This window comes from Ochotona princeps, chromosome 7 (assembly GCF_030435755.1).
Source record: "Ochotona princeps isolate mOchPri1 chromosome 7, mOchPri1.hap1, whole genome shotgun sequence".
NCBI lineage: Eukaryota > Metazoa > Chordata > Mammalia > Lagomorpha > Ochotonidae > Ochotona > Ochotona princeps.
In genome coordinates, this window is record NC_080838.1 from 49,097,883 (window position 1) to 49,112,054 (window position 14,172).

The 14,172-nt window shown below is 37.0% G+C and overlaps 1 protein-coding gene across 6 annotated transcripts in view; it reads right to left on the bottom strand.

The window, feature by feature from the left end:
- Positions 1–14,172, bottom strand: part of RAP1GDS1 (Rap1 GTPase-GDP dissociation stimulator 1) — a 153,519-nt gene that overhangs the window by 47,816 nt on the left and 91,531 nt on the right. For 4 of the 6 annotated variants that reach the window (XM_058667027.1, XM_058667026.1, XM_058667025.1 and 1 more), the window contains one exon: positions 875–1,021. The exons of the other annotated variants lie outside the window; for them this stretch is intronic. In XM_058667027.1, coding sequence (XP_058523010.1) covers positions 875–1,021 — 147 coding nt within the window. The remainder of the gene's footprint in view (positions 1–874; positions 1,022–14,172) is intronic. 6 annotated transcript variants of the gene reach the window in all.

The window sequence follows — 14,172 nt, forward strand, 5'->3', positions numbered from 1 at the left end:
TTCTTTGGACCCACAACTAGTAAAAATGAAAAACAATCAAAAAAGATGCTGAAAGACAACATGTTTCTAGACCACATAAAATCAAAGAATATCATTCATGTTCAATATGCAAATCTGTACAAAGACAACTTGAAAAACCTCTGCAAAGCAAACCAAAGACTTTATATTTAGTAAATGCCAAGAACATCTCAGAATCTGAGTGTTTGATACACACAGTAACTCATAGAAAATGATAAAATGATATTTCATGACACCAAAGTACAGTGAAGCCTTAATAACACTATTTTTTTCGGTACATTTATTTAACCCTCTAGGCTATCTGAAAATTGTTACTCGAGTCTAAGCATGTCTGACAGAGAACAGAATCTGTTCTTTGAGAGACTTCACTACATGACTCAGCTATGCTGTCTGAACTGGCTCTGAACGCCACTTTCCTAAAACCAGACATTACTGAGGTTTGTTAAACATTTTTCCAAGTCAACCTAGCATCTAGATAAAATAATTTTATTTATATAGACAGCATTTATGCTTTAAAGCTACTTCAGGTATTAATATAAATTAACAAACACAATGCAATTGATGTTACTACTCTTTATTCAAGGAGTGTTCAGAGCCAAAAAAGCTTAAACTATACCAAAGATTTTGTTGTTTTGTTTTGTACTGATTAATACGGGCGACCCTTTAAAAAGCTAATCCCATTTACTAAATTAGACCATTCTGTATTTTCAAAACCTTAAAACTTAATGTTAGCTATTTACTAATTTTATCAGTTAGGATATTCTTTATTCATCATTTTTCAAGTATTTTTGTTTTACACTAGAGATGATTTTTAATTTTTCCCCCAGAGATAAAGCAAGGTTTCAGTTTTGTTTACCATTCTCATTGCTATAGTTCATCAGCATGCCACAAAAGACAGTCAAGAGCTTCTCATTGGCGGGATCTGTTATACTGCACAGTGACCTTAAATGGTCAACTACAATCTGTGCACCACCTGCTTGGTCAACTGCACTTCTGCCCTCATCTGTAAAACAAAGAGTTAAATTACAAATAAAAGAAAAAATAAATGTACCTTATAACTTCAAATACATAACATAACAGTACTAATCTTTATTAAATAAGCAGAAAAAAAAAAACTTAAGCAGGGCATCAAATATATTTTTTTGGATAAACAAAACAAAACAAAACATGGAAATGGGAGTGGGATGGGGAGAAGAGACAATCACTTTTTTTAAGGCCAAAAAAAAAAAAAGATTACTTTCATTGGCATCATACAGGAATTTAAATAACTTTTCTGTGTCCTAGAAGTTTACCCCTTCTTTCACAAATGACAGGTTTGTGTAACAGAAAGAAAAAGCAACTAAGTGATATTCTACTGCATAAGTTTGCTCCTCAGTTTAGAAATGAAAGAATATATCGGTGGCTTTCAAAGTTACCTATTATCAAACAAAACTGTATACTATTAGGCTTAATTTTATTAGTAGTGCTAAGTTCTTTTCAATGTCATTTTTAATACCTCAGAAGAATGTTTTCCTTTTTTTACTTTATATTTCTTTTTCCCCCATTTTCTAGAACATACTAATATACTTCAACCTGACAACCAGTGTCAGACAATGCTCAAACACACACTTATTCCCTTATGCGCACATCTACATGGCATGGAACAGGCATTATTTCACTGCTGGGATTCATAAATAGCTTTACAATACCTTCCAGACTCATAGGATTGCAAAGAAATAAAAAAAAAGAGTATCTTTCTAAATCTGATTTCCTTGTATGAAACACGACAGCCCCTAGAATTGTGCTGTATAATAAAAACACAAACAGAAAGTGTAAGCCACATGTGTAATTTAAACTCACTGCTGGCTATGTTTAAAAAGTTAGAAATGAAATCTAGTAATATTCTATTGAACCCAATAAAACTAAATTTTATTGTAAGATGTAATTATTATACCAACTATTAGTGAGATATCTTACATTGTTTCTAAAATCTACAAAATCCAACTGTGCTTTCCCAGATTATTACTCAACTGCCACATTAGGTTTATGGCCACCACAGTGGACGGCTCAGCTACAGAGGCATAACAAAGGGATCAATACAAGAAATGGTTCACAAGGGAATTATAGCTGCGAAGTTAATGTGTGCTATTTTGCTTTAACAAAGGGTCTAAAACTAAGGCCATTAAATTGTTGCTGAATGATACTATACAGCAAGATGTGTAATTGTGTGGTGTTTGGACTTACATACCAGCACAGTGGAACCTTAAAAATACTAGCTTCGCTTCATAATTTTGAAAACTTTTAAGAAAATCCATATTAAAATGCAACGAAGTATTTTAATCCACTTAATTGCACTGTAATAATATACAGATGCATATCAATAGCTATGCTAATTGGCTAATACGATCACAAAAATCTCTTCTACTGTCAGAATAACTTGTAAGATGAATCAACTAACAGTGTCAAATGAAAGCTGGAAATCTGTATCTCCAAGTTTTTATTTTCCAGTAATAAATGTAGATTGCCTAAACTCTGCAGCAATTTGCACAGAGATGTTGTTTCAGAAAACTAAACATTGGACTACTTAATTCAAACATTCAGACTTCCAATATTCTGAATGCTAAGTATACCCCAACCTCTGATGGGAAAACTCAGATAGTATTGGATTCTAAATGCTGGAAACAGGCTTCCGAAACACCTGTCATTAAAACTCGAGATATATGAGGACTAACTTAGACAGTAATTATATTAAGTTTTAATTTCATGTACTAAGAAACTAAAGCGTAGAAAATATGTGAAGACGGTCTGCAGTGAGTTTTTAAAGCTGAAGATGGCTTTCTATCAATACAGCTATTCCACATTTCAAATCTGTTCAACAACTTAATAACGAAAAGTAAGAGCACAGTACAATTACAGGGCAAAGAGTTTTTGAGAACCAATGTTTTTCCTCTTCTTGTCTTCCATACTCTTCTTCCTTTGTGCAAGCTGTCTCCATGGCAGTCCCTTATTCATGAGTTAATAAGAGGTATTCGTGGAGCATAAACTATCTCCCTAGTAGAAATTACAATCTTAGTGAATTTGAGGATAAAAAACCAAAGCATCCTCATACTAAAGGTCCACATTCCTGAATGTCCACATTTCTAAATGTAGGCCCACCTTTTACTTTAACAAGTTACTTAATTTACACAGTAATCCTTTTTTTTTTTTTTTTACTTTAAATGCCTATTAGGAATTTAAATGCCTATCATTGCAGAAGTCCATATAAGCTGATACTTCATAGTCAAGGTAGCTCCACAGTTTCTTTATACTGATGAATATTACCAGTCATGGAAAAATCTCCAAAGGATTCCTCATCCTCAACGTTTATATTCATCACACAGGCTCATTTAACTCTTTCTGTAATAGTAACAATTTGTGAAGAATTGTCAGCTGCTACTCTTCTCTATATATAATTTATATCTTAACTACTGGCAACTCTAAGGCATCCAGCTAAACAAAAGTATAGTCTATCAACTCTTTAAACTCTATTTTATTTCAAAGATTATTTTTCTTGGTTACCAATGTATTCATTTTTATTTGAAAAGCCAGATTTACAGAGAGGAGAAGAAACAGAGAAAGCCTTTCATCTGCTGGTTCACTCCCCATAAAACTGCAATCGGCCAGAGCTGAGAGCCATAAGCATCTTCTGGACCTCCCACGTGGGTGCAGGGTTCCTGAAGCCCAGGGCCCCAGGAGTTCAGCCATCCTCCACTGCCTTTCCGGCCGTAAGTGGGAAGCTGGATCAGAGCAGAGCAGCTAGGACATGAACTGGCAAACACAACAACACAATACAGACAGAAGGTTCAAATTAACAAAAGAAAACAAAGAAAAAACCTGCATGCAAGGAGGAAAACTGGCAAGGCAGCCGAATACTGGAGAAGAAAATTGGCATATAAACTTAATTTAAAAATTCTTAGCCTACCCTTTTGCAGCAGTGTGAACATGCAGTTACCTAGTCTCTGTATTTCTTGTATCGGATATACAACAAGGTTAGGTCATCTGTTTCTCAGGAGTGCAGCAGGAATTAAAGAACATAAAATAGGCGGGCAGTTTAAAGAGTGAGTGGGAAATGCATACTATGGCAAAACGACACCTGGATATCAAATACTTTTATACCAAAATTTATATTTTCTCCAAAAAACATTTTTTTTTAATTTTGAAAGACAGTTATCTCACAGAGAGAGAGAGTCAGTGAAAGGGAGGTGAGAAGAGGGAGAAGCGGAGGGGTAAGAGTTATCTTCATTCACTGACTCACACCCCAAATGGCCACAATAGCCAGGGCTGAGCCAGGTCCAAGTCAGGAGCCTGAATTCCATCTAGGTCTTCCATGTGAGTGGCAGGGGCTCGAGTACTTGGCCTTTACCTGCTGCTTCCTAGGCATATTAGCAGGAAGTTGAACAGGAAATGATGCAGTCAAGGTTCAAATTGGTGCATGTCGGAATGATGCCATAATGTCCAAAAACATTAAACAAATCACATGCAGGGTGATGTGATTTTGGATGTAGCTCATGGTCAGCTAGTCCACACGGCCTTTCACGTGAATATTTTCACTTTGTTAAAATAAATCATATCCCTCTCCTAAGTTTACATATGTCTCATCCTCCAATTCTTTATCACGCTGGAGACAACAACTTAGACTTGGCCATCTTATAATTCCTAGACTGCTACCAAGACTCATTCAATCTCAGCCTAACTTTCACGGGCCACAGAATCCACACAACCTTACTAGTACTGCCACAGTATTCTAATAACTGTACCCTGTAGGCAGCTTTCAAATCTGCTCGTGACAAACACTGCCTGCCAGAGACACTCCCCAGACCCACGCCCTGCCCCAACAGCTGAAAGCTAATACTCTGATGCACAGCTACCCAAATCTTACAAAATACACCAGACCAAACCTCGTTGCCCGGTGCAACAAAAACAGTAAACGCCTCTGAGATTTTTGGGTCACTGTTAAGTGAAACAACCCACAAATCTGGGGAACCTCTGAAGGAGAATAAATTCACAGAAAAAATATTCAACAAATAAAAGCTAAAAACTTCCCCCATTTTTAAAAAAGAAATTAATTAATTAATTAATACTGGAAAGGCAGATTTACAGAGGGAAGGAGATACAGAGAGAAAGATCTGTCCACTACTTGACTCCCCAAATGGCCACAATTGCCAGAGATAACTGATCTGAAACCAGGAGCCAGGAGCCAGGAACTTCCTCTGGGTCTACCATGCGGGTGCAGGGGTCCCAAGGCACTGGGTTATCCTCTGCTGTTTCCCCAGGCCACAAGCAGGGAACTAGATGGGAAATGGAGCAGCTGGGATACAAATCAGTGCTCCCATGGGATCCTGGAGGATGCAAGGAGAGGATTTAACTGCTAGGCTACGGTGCTGTGCTCAAACTTCCCTCATTTTGAGAAAAATATGAACATTCACAAATAAAAGGGCCATACAGACCACAAATAGACACGAAAACAAAAGACCCAGACTGCAATGCAACTTTCTACAATCAAACTGCAAAATATTACACTGGAACCAGCACTGTGATGCAGTGAGTAAAAGAGCTGCCCTGGACCCCAGTATTCTGTACGAATTCTGGTTCATGTCCTGGCTGTTCCACCTCCAATCCCCACTCCCTGATAATGATCTGGAAAAAGCACAGATGGTTCAAGCCCTCAGAGGGCCCTGGCATCCAAATGGGAAGCTCTGACGAAGCTCTTGGCTTTGGTCTAGCCAAGCCCTGGCCATTGCAGCCACCTGGGGCATGAAACAGTAGAAGGAAGCTCTGTCTCTAACTCTGACTTACAAGTAAGTAATTAAAAGAAATTCAAGTTTTTAAAAATACTGTAACATCAAATGAGAGTTCCAAAATCTGCAAGAACAAAATGCCAAATTTTTATAGAAACTCCCACTAGAGAACACATAGGGCAAGCATGAAAGTTTTCCAAGAGAAGCAACAACTGACAGACTTCATCACCATCAGGTCACTTTTACAAGTGATGCTTTAGGGAGTAACCACATCTAGAAACAAAAGAAAGATGTGTTCCATTATGAGAACACTTGAAAGTTGAAAACTTACTAGCAGAGCAGATAAACAAAGTAGGAAGAAAAAAGAATTAGGCCTTATTGCTATAGCAAACTGCTAAGCCATGAAGAAGAAAAATGTGAGGAAGAAAACAATATACACAAAGTAAACAGAAAATTTTAAAATGAAAGGACAGTCACTGCTATCCAATAATAATCCTTGATGTCAATGAACTAACCTTCCCAGTTAGAAGACACAAACTAGCTAAGTGGATTAAAAGACCTGAATCATGCCGTCTACAGGAAACTGTACCACTAAAACATAAGTCTGAAAGTGAAACCATGGAAACAGCATTCCACCCAAGCAGGAAGTAGAAGAAGTAATACCTATACTTAGGAGACAAATGGACTTTAAGACAAAAAAATGTTAAAGGGACAAATATAATTAAGCGATCAACTCAACAAAATCAGATAACAATTAAATGTATACATAACTAGTGCTGAAGCACGGACTTTCATAATGAACATTATTGAAAGGGAGAGCAAAAGGCTCCCAAACAGTAACAGCTGGGGACTTGCAAATTCCATTTTCATTAATAGTTAAATCAGCCAGGCAAAAAACCATCAAAGAAATGCTTCCGTTAAGCTATACTATCAACCAAGTAGACCAAACAGAACACAGCAGAACATTTCACCCAATAACTCAATAACTGCAGAGTACATATTATTTTCATCAGCACAGAGACATTCCTGACAATTGAATATATATTAACTCACAAAATAAATCAGAAAATTCAAAACAATAAATATCATACTGTATATCTTAATATAATTAACTATAAATTAACAAGAAAAACTTGAAAAAAAAACCCACCAGTACAGAGACTGAATAATATGGTTCTGAATGAACTCTTGGTCACTGAGGAGATCCAAAAAGAAATGAAAACACTTCTTGAAGCAAAAGGAAATGGAAACACAACATACCGAGCTTATAAGATATGCCAAAAGCAGTGATAAGAATTCTATATCAATAAACACATATATCAAAAACAAAACCACAACCCAAATTCTGAACAATCTCAGGATGTATCTAAAGAACAAGCAAGAGCAAAGCAAAGAATAAGATCATTATTAGGACAAAATGGGAAAAAATTAAAAAAGAGCAGTGACATCAAGAACTGCATTTTTGACAAGATAAAATCAACAGACCTGGACCCAGCATGACGGCTTAGTGAGTGAATCCTCTCCTTGCATCTGTCTGGGATCCCATAATGGCACTGGTTCTAATCCAGGCTGCTTCACTTCCCATCCAGCTCCCGATTGTGGCCTGGGAAAGAAGTAGAGAGGGCCCAAAGCCTTGGGACCCTGCACCTGGCTTAAGTAAGCTCAGCTCCGGCCATTATAGCCACTTGGGGAGTGAACCAGCATACAGATCTCTATCTCCTGCTCTCTGTAAATCTACCTTTCCAATAAAAATAAATAAATCTTAAAAAAATAAATCAGACTTATTAGCTAGACTTAGCAAGAAAAACAGAGAAGTAACTCAAGCAAAATTCGAAACAAAAAGGTAGATTGCTGGAGTCCAGTTCCAGCTGAGTTAGGAACTCAAGAAGGGTGCATGGAGTAAGCGTAAAGGGAAAATAATGGACCACTACAATTTCGGGATCATAATGGACAAATGCAAGAAAGCTGTCCCCTTTATTTATACAGAAACCCTCACGAGCTCTGGCACAGACTATTGACATCATGGTCAAGTGGGTGTATCTAAGAATTCTGCCGTTTGTTTCACCTAAAAATTCTCAACAGAAAGTTTTCAATAGCAGGTGTGTATCAATCAGTAACACATTCCTGCTACAACTCTTATTCTACAACTCAATCTTGAATCAGTTAAGGGAAGAAATGTATCACAAAAAAAGGGGGAAACCTAACGATCAAGGATGGTCAAATAGGGGCAGCAGAGAGAGAGAGACAGGCCCTTTTGCAATTATCAGTGACATTAACCTCCAAGCTCACACTGATAGTAAAAAAACCAACTCCACAGCAGCAAACAATGCCTGAAAAGATTACAGAATTCTGCCGGGTGGTCCAGTGTCCATGCAAACGAAAGTGGAACTGTTTTCAGGTGGTTTGTAGAGACAGCTTCCGGGTCCTGCCATGCAATGGGAAATTCCTTGTGGCCCTGCCTGCAATGGAACAGTTCTCCACACACCTTCGTGTCCTCCACACCCACTGCACGGACCCCAGCAGTAGATATTACAACTAATACCACAAGACTACAAAGGATCATTAAGATTAAGTAATAGGAACAAGAATATATTAACAGATTGGAAAACCTAGCTGAAACTGATAACTTTCTGGACACAGTTCGACCACCTGGTAAGGCCAGAGGATGGTAAATGGACTTCATGTACCAACTAAAAGCAGGCAATAGATCTACACCTATATGTTTTCCCCCAAGAAAGAGATATAAATGTTCTATGCATATGCAAAAAAATTTTTTTTTTCAACAAAACTAAACCAGGATAATGCAAATCAAAATCACAATGAGATGTCATTTAGACTGGCTTTTATCAGAAGGCAGAAATACTGAAAGAGATGTGGATAAAAAAACACTTGTACTATGTTGGTGGGCATGTAAGTATAGTCATTCTGTAAAATAGTAAAAAGGTCTCCCATAAAATTAAAAATAGGGCCAAGTCAACAGTTAACTTGCCTATCTGCACAACAGTGAACTCGGGTTCAGTTCCCAGTTCCGGCTCCTGGTTCTAGCTTCCTGTTAATGCAACACCGGGAGGCAGCAGGAAGAGCTAAGGTAACTGGGCTTCTGCCACCAGTGTGAGAGATATGGATGGAATTCCTGACTCGCCTATTTCACACAATCCAGTTCTTGTAGTCTTGGGCATTTGAAAGTAAATAGCAAAGGTATCTTGATTTCCCTCTTCTGCAACTACCATCCCACTTCTTCTACCTCTCACAAAATATATAATAAATAAAACAATTTTAAAATTAAACTTCAAGGTACAATATGACCCAGCAATTCCAAAACTGTGTATATTTATCCAAGGGCAATGAACTCACTCTGTTGAAGAGACATCTGTATTCCAATATTTACTACAGTACTATTTAGTGTAGCCAAAAAGAGCTATCAACTGGTGAAGAAAATATGATACACATAAACAATAAAACAGTATTCAACCATTAAAGAGGATGAAATTGTTATCTTCACATCTTGTAAATAAACTAGACACAGAGAAGGCAAGTGATAGCTGATAACACTCATGTGGAATCTAAAAATAAATAATTATAATCTTGAAGTTGAATATAGGATGGTAGTTATCAGAGCCTGGAGAGAGTCAGTGGGTGGGGAGTGGGATAGAACCAGCCAATTAATGGTACTAAGTTATTAGACAGAAGACAGAAATTCTGACATTCTACTGCCACAAAGTGAAGGCAGATAACTGTAATGTCACAGGTATGTACCCTACATTTGGTTAAAAAAAACTCTAGGGGAGGATTTTTTAAAATGTTTGATAATATCACTATGTTTACCATGAACTGAACATTTAACAAAGTATATGTGTATCAAGACATCACAAGGTATCCTATAAATTTCATACAATTTTATGTTACTTTAAAAATGCCTCATATGAACAAAAGACAGATAAAAATATAAATATCTCAACAGATCAAGAAAACAGCATTTGGCAAAATTCATCATACAAAAGGATTAAAACTCTGAAAAAATTAAGTATAGCATGGCTATATTGATTAGATGGCTCAATGGCTAAATCCTCATCTTACAAAGAGCTGTGATCTCATATAGCTGCTGATTCATGTCCCAGCTGCTCCACTTCTCATCTAACTCTCTGCTTAGGGTCTGGGAAAGCAGCAGATGATGGCCAAAAGCATGTGACCCTGCATCCATGTGTTACACCTAGAAGAAGCTCCTGGCTCCAGGCTTCGAGTTATCACAGCTCTGGCTGTCACAGCCATTTGGAGAGAGAACCAGGGGAATGAAAGATCTTTTTTTCTCTCCTTCTCTCTGTAAATCTGATCTGCCTTTCCAGTAAAATAAACAAATCTTTTCTTAAAAGAAAAAGTAGTACTAAATTTCAGTATGAAAAAGGTCATACATGACAACCTCACAGGCAATGCTGACTTGGGGAAATGCTGAAGTCTTTTTCTCTAACATATGGACTAGACAAGGATGTCCACTCTCGGCACTCTTTATAGGGCAGTAAAGCAAAAAAAAAAAAAAAAAAAAAAAAAAAAAGCATATAAACAGGAAAGGAAGTAGTAAAATTATTCTTTTTAAAAAATGATCCAATTCTTTTGTAAAAAAAATGCTAAAAACTCCACCAAAAGGCTAGCACTATAATGCCATGGGTTACCAAGCAGCTGGGACCTCAGTATTCCAAACTGGAGATCTAGGTGATCCACACAGAGTTCTGGGTTCATACCTTTGACTTGGCCACAGTCCTGGCCACTACAGCCATTTGATGAGTGAGCCTGTGGACGGAAAATCTCTGTCTCTCCCATCACTATGCTTGTTAAATAAGCAAACTTTCAAGGAAAAAATGTCTGCAATGGACAGGAAATAAGAACTCTACCAAAAGATTGTTAAAATGAGTAACTTCAGCAAAGCTGCAATGTTTTCATCAGAATTTTGCATAATAATGAGTCATGGAACAATTATAATACACTTCCATCCACAATAGTTACTAAAAATACCTTGAAAGAAATTTAGTGAAAGATGTGAAAATTATACAACAAAAATTACAAAACATGTAAGTGAAGGAAATTAAAGAAGACATAAATAAATGGAAAGATTTCCTATGGTCACAGACTATATGAATCAGTACTGATAATCTACAGAGCCAGTGTAATCTTCATCAAAGAATCAATGATATTCATCACAGAACTCAATCCCAAAACTGATACATGACAAAAATATCTGATTGCTGAAATAATCATAATCAACAGGAACAAACCAAGAGGTATCACAAAATCTGATTTTAAGATTTACCGAAGAGCTGTATCAACCAAAATTGCATGGTACTGACAGAAAAGTAGTTACATTAACCAGTGGAACAGATCTGTCACTAAAAACAAAACACAAACTACTGCAGTAGAACAGAGATCCCAAATATGAACCCATGTATGTACAGCCAGGTGATTCGTCAGAGTGCCAAAACACATACTGGAGAAGGACAATTATCACCAATAAGCTGTATAGAAAAATGGATACACATACACGGAAGACTGAACCTGACACCCCCCTTCCCACTCAAGAAACCTCAAACCTTACATCAAGTCAACTTATAGCGATCAAATACATAAGTCTAAGACTTGAAATATTGAAACTATAAGGAGAAAACATGAGAAAAGCAGTTTAAGCAAATAGTACTGGTGATAATTTTATGAATAAAATCCCAACAACACAGGTAACAAAAGTTAGTACGCATGGGATCTACTGAATTAAATTCCTTCACAGCAAAGGCAATCATCAGCAAAGGAACAGACAACTTACAAAATTCAAGAAAATTTCTGCAAACTAAATCTGACAAAGGTTACTATCCAGAACTTATAATAAACTAAAAAATTCAATTAAAATGGGCAGAGGGATATGAATAGAACTCCACTTTTTAAAATGGAAATATATAAAAAAGTTCAAGTGGCTGACAATTTCACGAAAAATGCTCAGTATCACTAGCCAGGAGGAAAAAGTAAATCAAATGACTACAAGATTTCATCTCCCCCCAGGTTTTGACAGGAAGACTAAAAAGTAATAAATGATGGTGAGGATGTGGAGACAGAAGAACTCACACACTGTTGGCAGGAATGTAAATGGGCCTAGTCATTATGGAGAACAGAATGGAAGTACAAAAATAGAACTACCATATGATACAATTATCTCTTTTGAGTACAGATGCAAAGGCAGTTAAATCAGACTATCAAAGAGATGCTTGCCCCCTCATGTTTATACTTAACTACTAATATGTAACAATTAAGATATGAAAGTTAGCTGCCCACTGACAGATGAGTAAAGAAAATGTGAACTGTGTGTGTGTACAAATATATCACATACACACAATGGAATATTATTTAGCCATAAAAACAATGAATCATCAGTTGCAACAAATGAGTAGAACCCGAAGACAGAATAAGTGCAGTTAAATTACACTAAGACAACGAGCATGTGTTCTTTTCCACATGAGTGGTATTTGTTAAGGTATAGAGTAGTGATTGTAAGAAACAGGGAAATTTCAGAGGGGACAGAGGTGGACTAGAGACAGGATGGACACTGGGTACCACAGCAGAGGATAACCACAGTCCACATATATTTTATGAACAGAGCTTGAAGCCTCCACAAAATAATGATGGGGAGAGGTGAACACCAATTGCTTTCACTGACTGGTGCATGCTGGCTGTGTACATTTATTAAACTGTCTCACCATACTCCAGAGATGTGTAAATAAGCACTATATTAATTTTTATAAAAAGACTTAAGGAGATGAAAAAAATAACCTGACTAGATCATCATCTGTTAAGCATATGCAGAATCTAATTTTCACGCTGTCTTCTATTTTTATGGCTTAAATATTACCTTTTAAAAAACATTCTTGGAAATTCTCATACCAAATACAAATAATGAATTATGCCCACATACATATTTGTCATTGGTTTTCCTCCCACACTCTAATTATGTATGTAAAAACAGAATCTTGGTTCTGCGTGTATTTGATCAGATGATTTATTCTCAGACGCTATCCTTTGCGAAATCAGTAACTGTTACTGCAGTGATAACCGTAATGCACCACAAAACAAAACCAAGTACATGGGAGGAAAAAGCAGAAAGAGTCGAGAGTGGTAAGAAGATTCCATCTAAATTTCATTTACAGTAACACTAAGTGACACAATAAAACTGTGTGGAGATACTGTTGGATAAAATGTATTTTGTTTTCAAAGAAGTTTTCTGTAGTAGGAGTTCACCTTTAATATTATAAGGTATCACGGAGTGTTACAATTCTTCATTTTCTCTGCATTCTTGAAAGCATCCTGCTCATAATGAATATTCAACTGTTAAAGATGCAGGCTCTGCATGCAAGTGCTACAGTTCAGTATTAAATGTCACACATAATAACAGAGGGTATACAGTATACATCAAAAATGCTACTTAAGGTTGTAGAAGATTATAATAAAAGCCAATGTATGAAGAACACATGAATAGCTTCTATTGTGGGTATATTTTAGAAAGAACAATGATAATTAAGACCAATTATAAATCATGCCTTTTTTACATATTAGACTTTGTGCTTAAAGAAAAGAAGTGATTAAACATCAGCATTCTAAGAACATTGGAAGTCTGAGTTATACGTCTGAAGTCTGAATCCTCATTAAATACTTCTAATAAAGGTATACTGCCTTTGCCATCTCAGCATGATCAAGTTTTAAAAAATTTAAAATGCAGAATGACAGAGGGAGACTTGAGGAAAAGTAAAAAGAAACAGGGAAAGATGGAGAGGGAGCAGGAGAAATTTTCCATTCACTGATTCACTCAACAAATGGCAGTAATGGCTGAAGACTGGGCCAGGCTGATGCCAGGAGCATCTTCCAGATCTTCCTTGTGTGTTGAAGGGCCCAAGCACTTGGACCACACTCTACTGTTTTCCCAGGCACATTAGCAAAGAGCTGGATTGGAAGTGGAGTAGCCAGGATTTAAACTGTTGCCTATACATGATGCCCATATTGCAGGTAGTGCATTAAAAGAGATAACATGAGCCTCTATAATCTATTTTTGGATTTGTATTTCAGAAAAATAATTGCCTTCTTCCACCTCCAAATTTTTCAAGGTATTTATGAACATAACAATTATTAAAAGTAATCAATGGGGACTGGCGCAGTAGCCTAGTGGCTAAATCCTGGCCTTTCAAGTACCAGGATCCCATATAGGCACTGGTTCTATCCTGGCTGCTCTATTTTCCATCCAGCTCCCTGCTTGTGGGCTGGGACAGCAGCAGAGGAGGGCCCAAAGCCTTAGGAGCCCACACCCACATGGGAGACCCAGAGAAGCTCCTGTCTCCTGGCTTTGGATCAGCTCTGGCCATTGCAGCCACTTAGG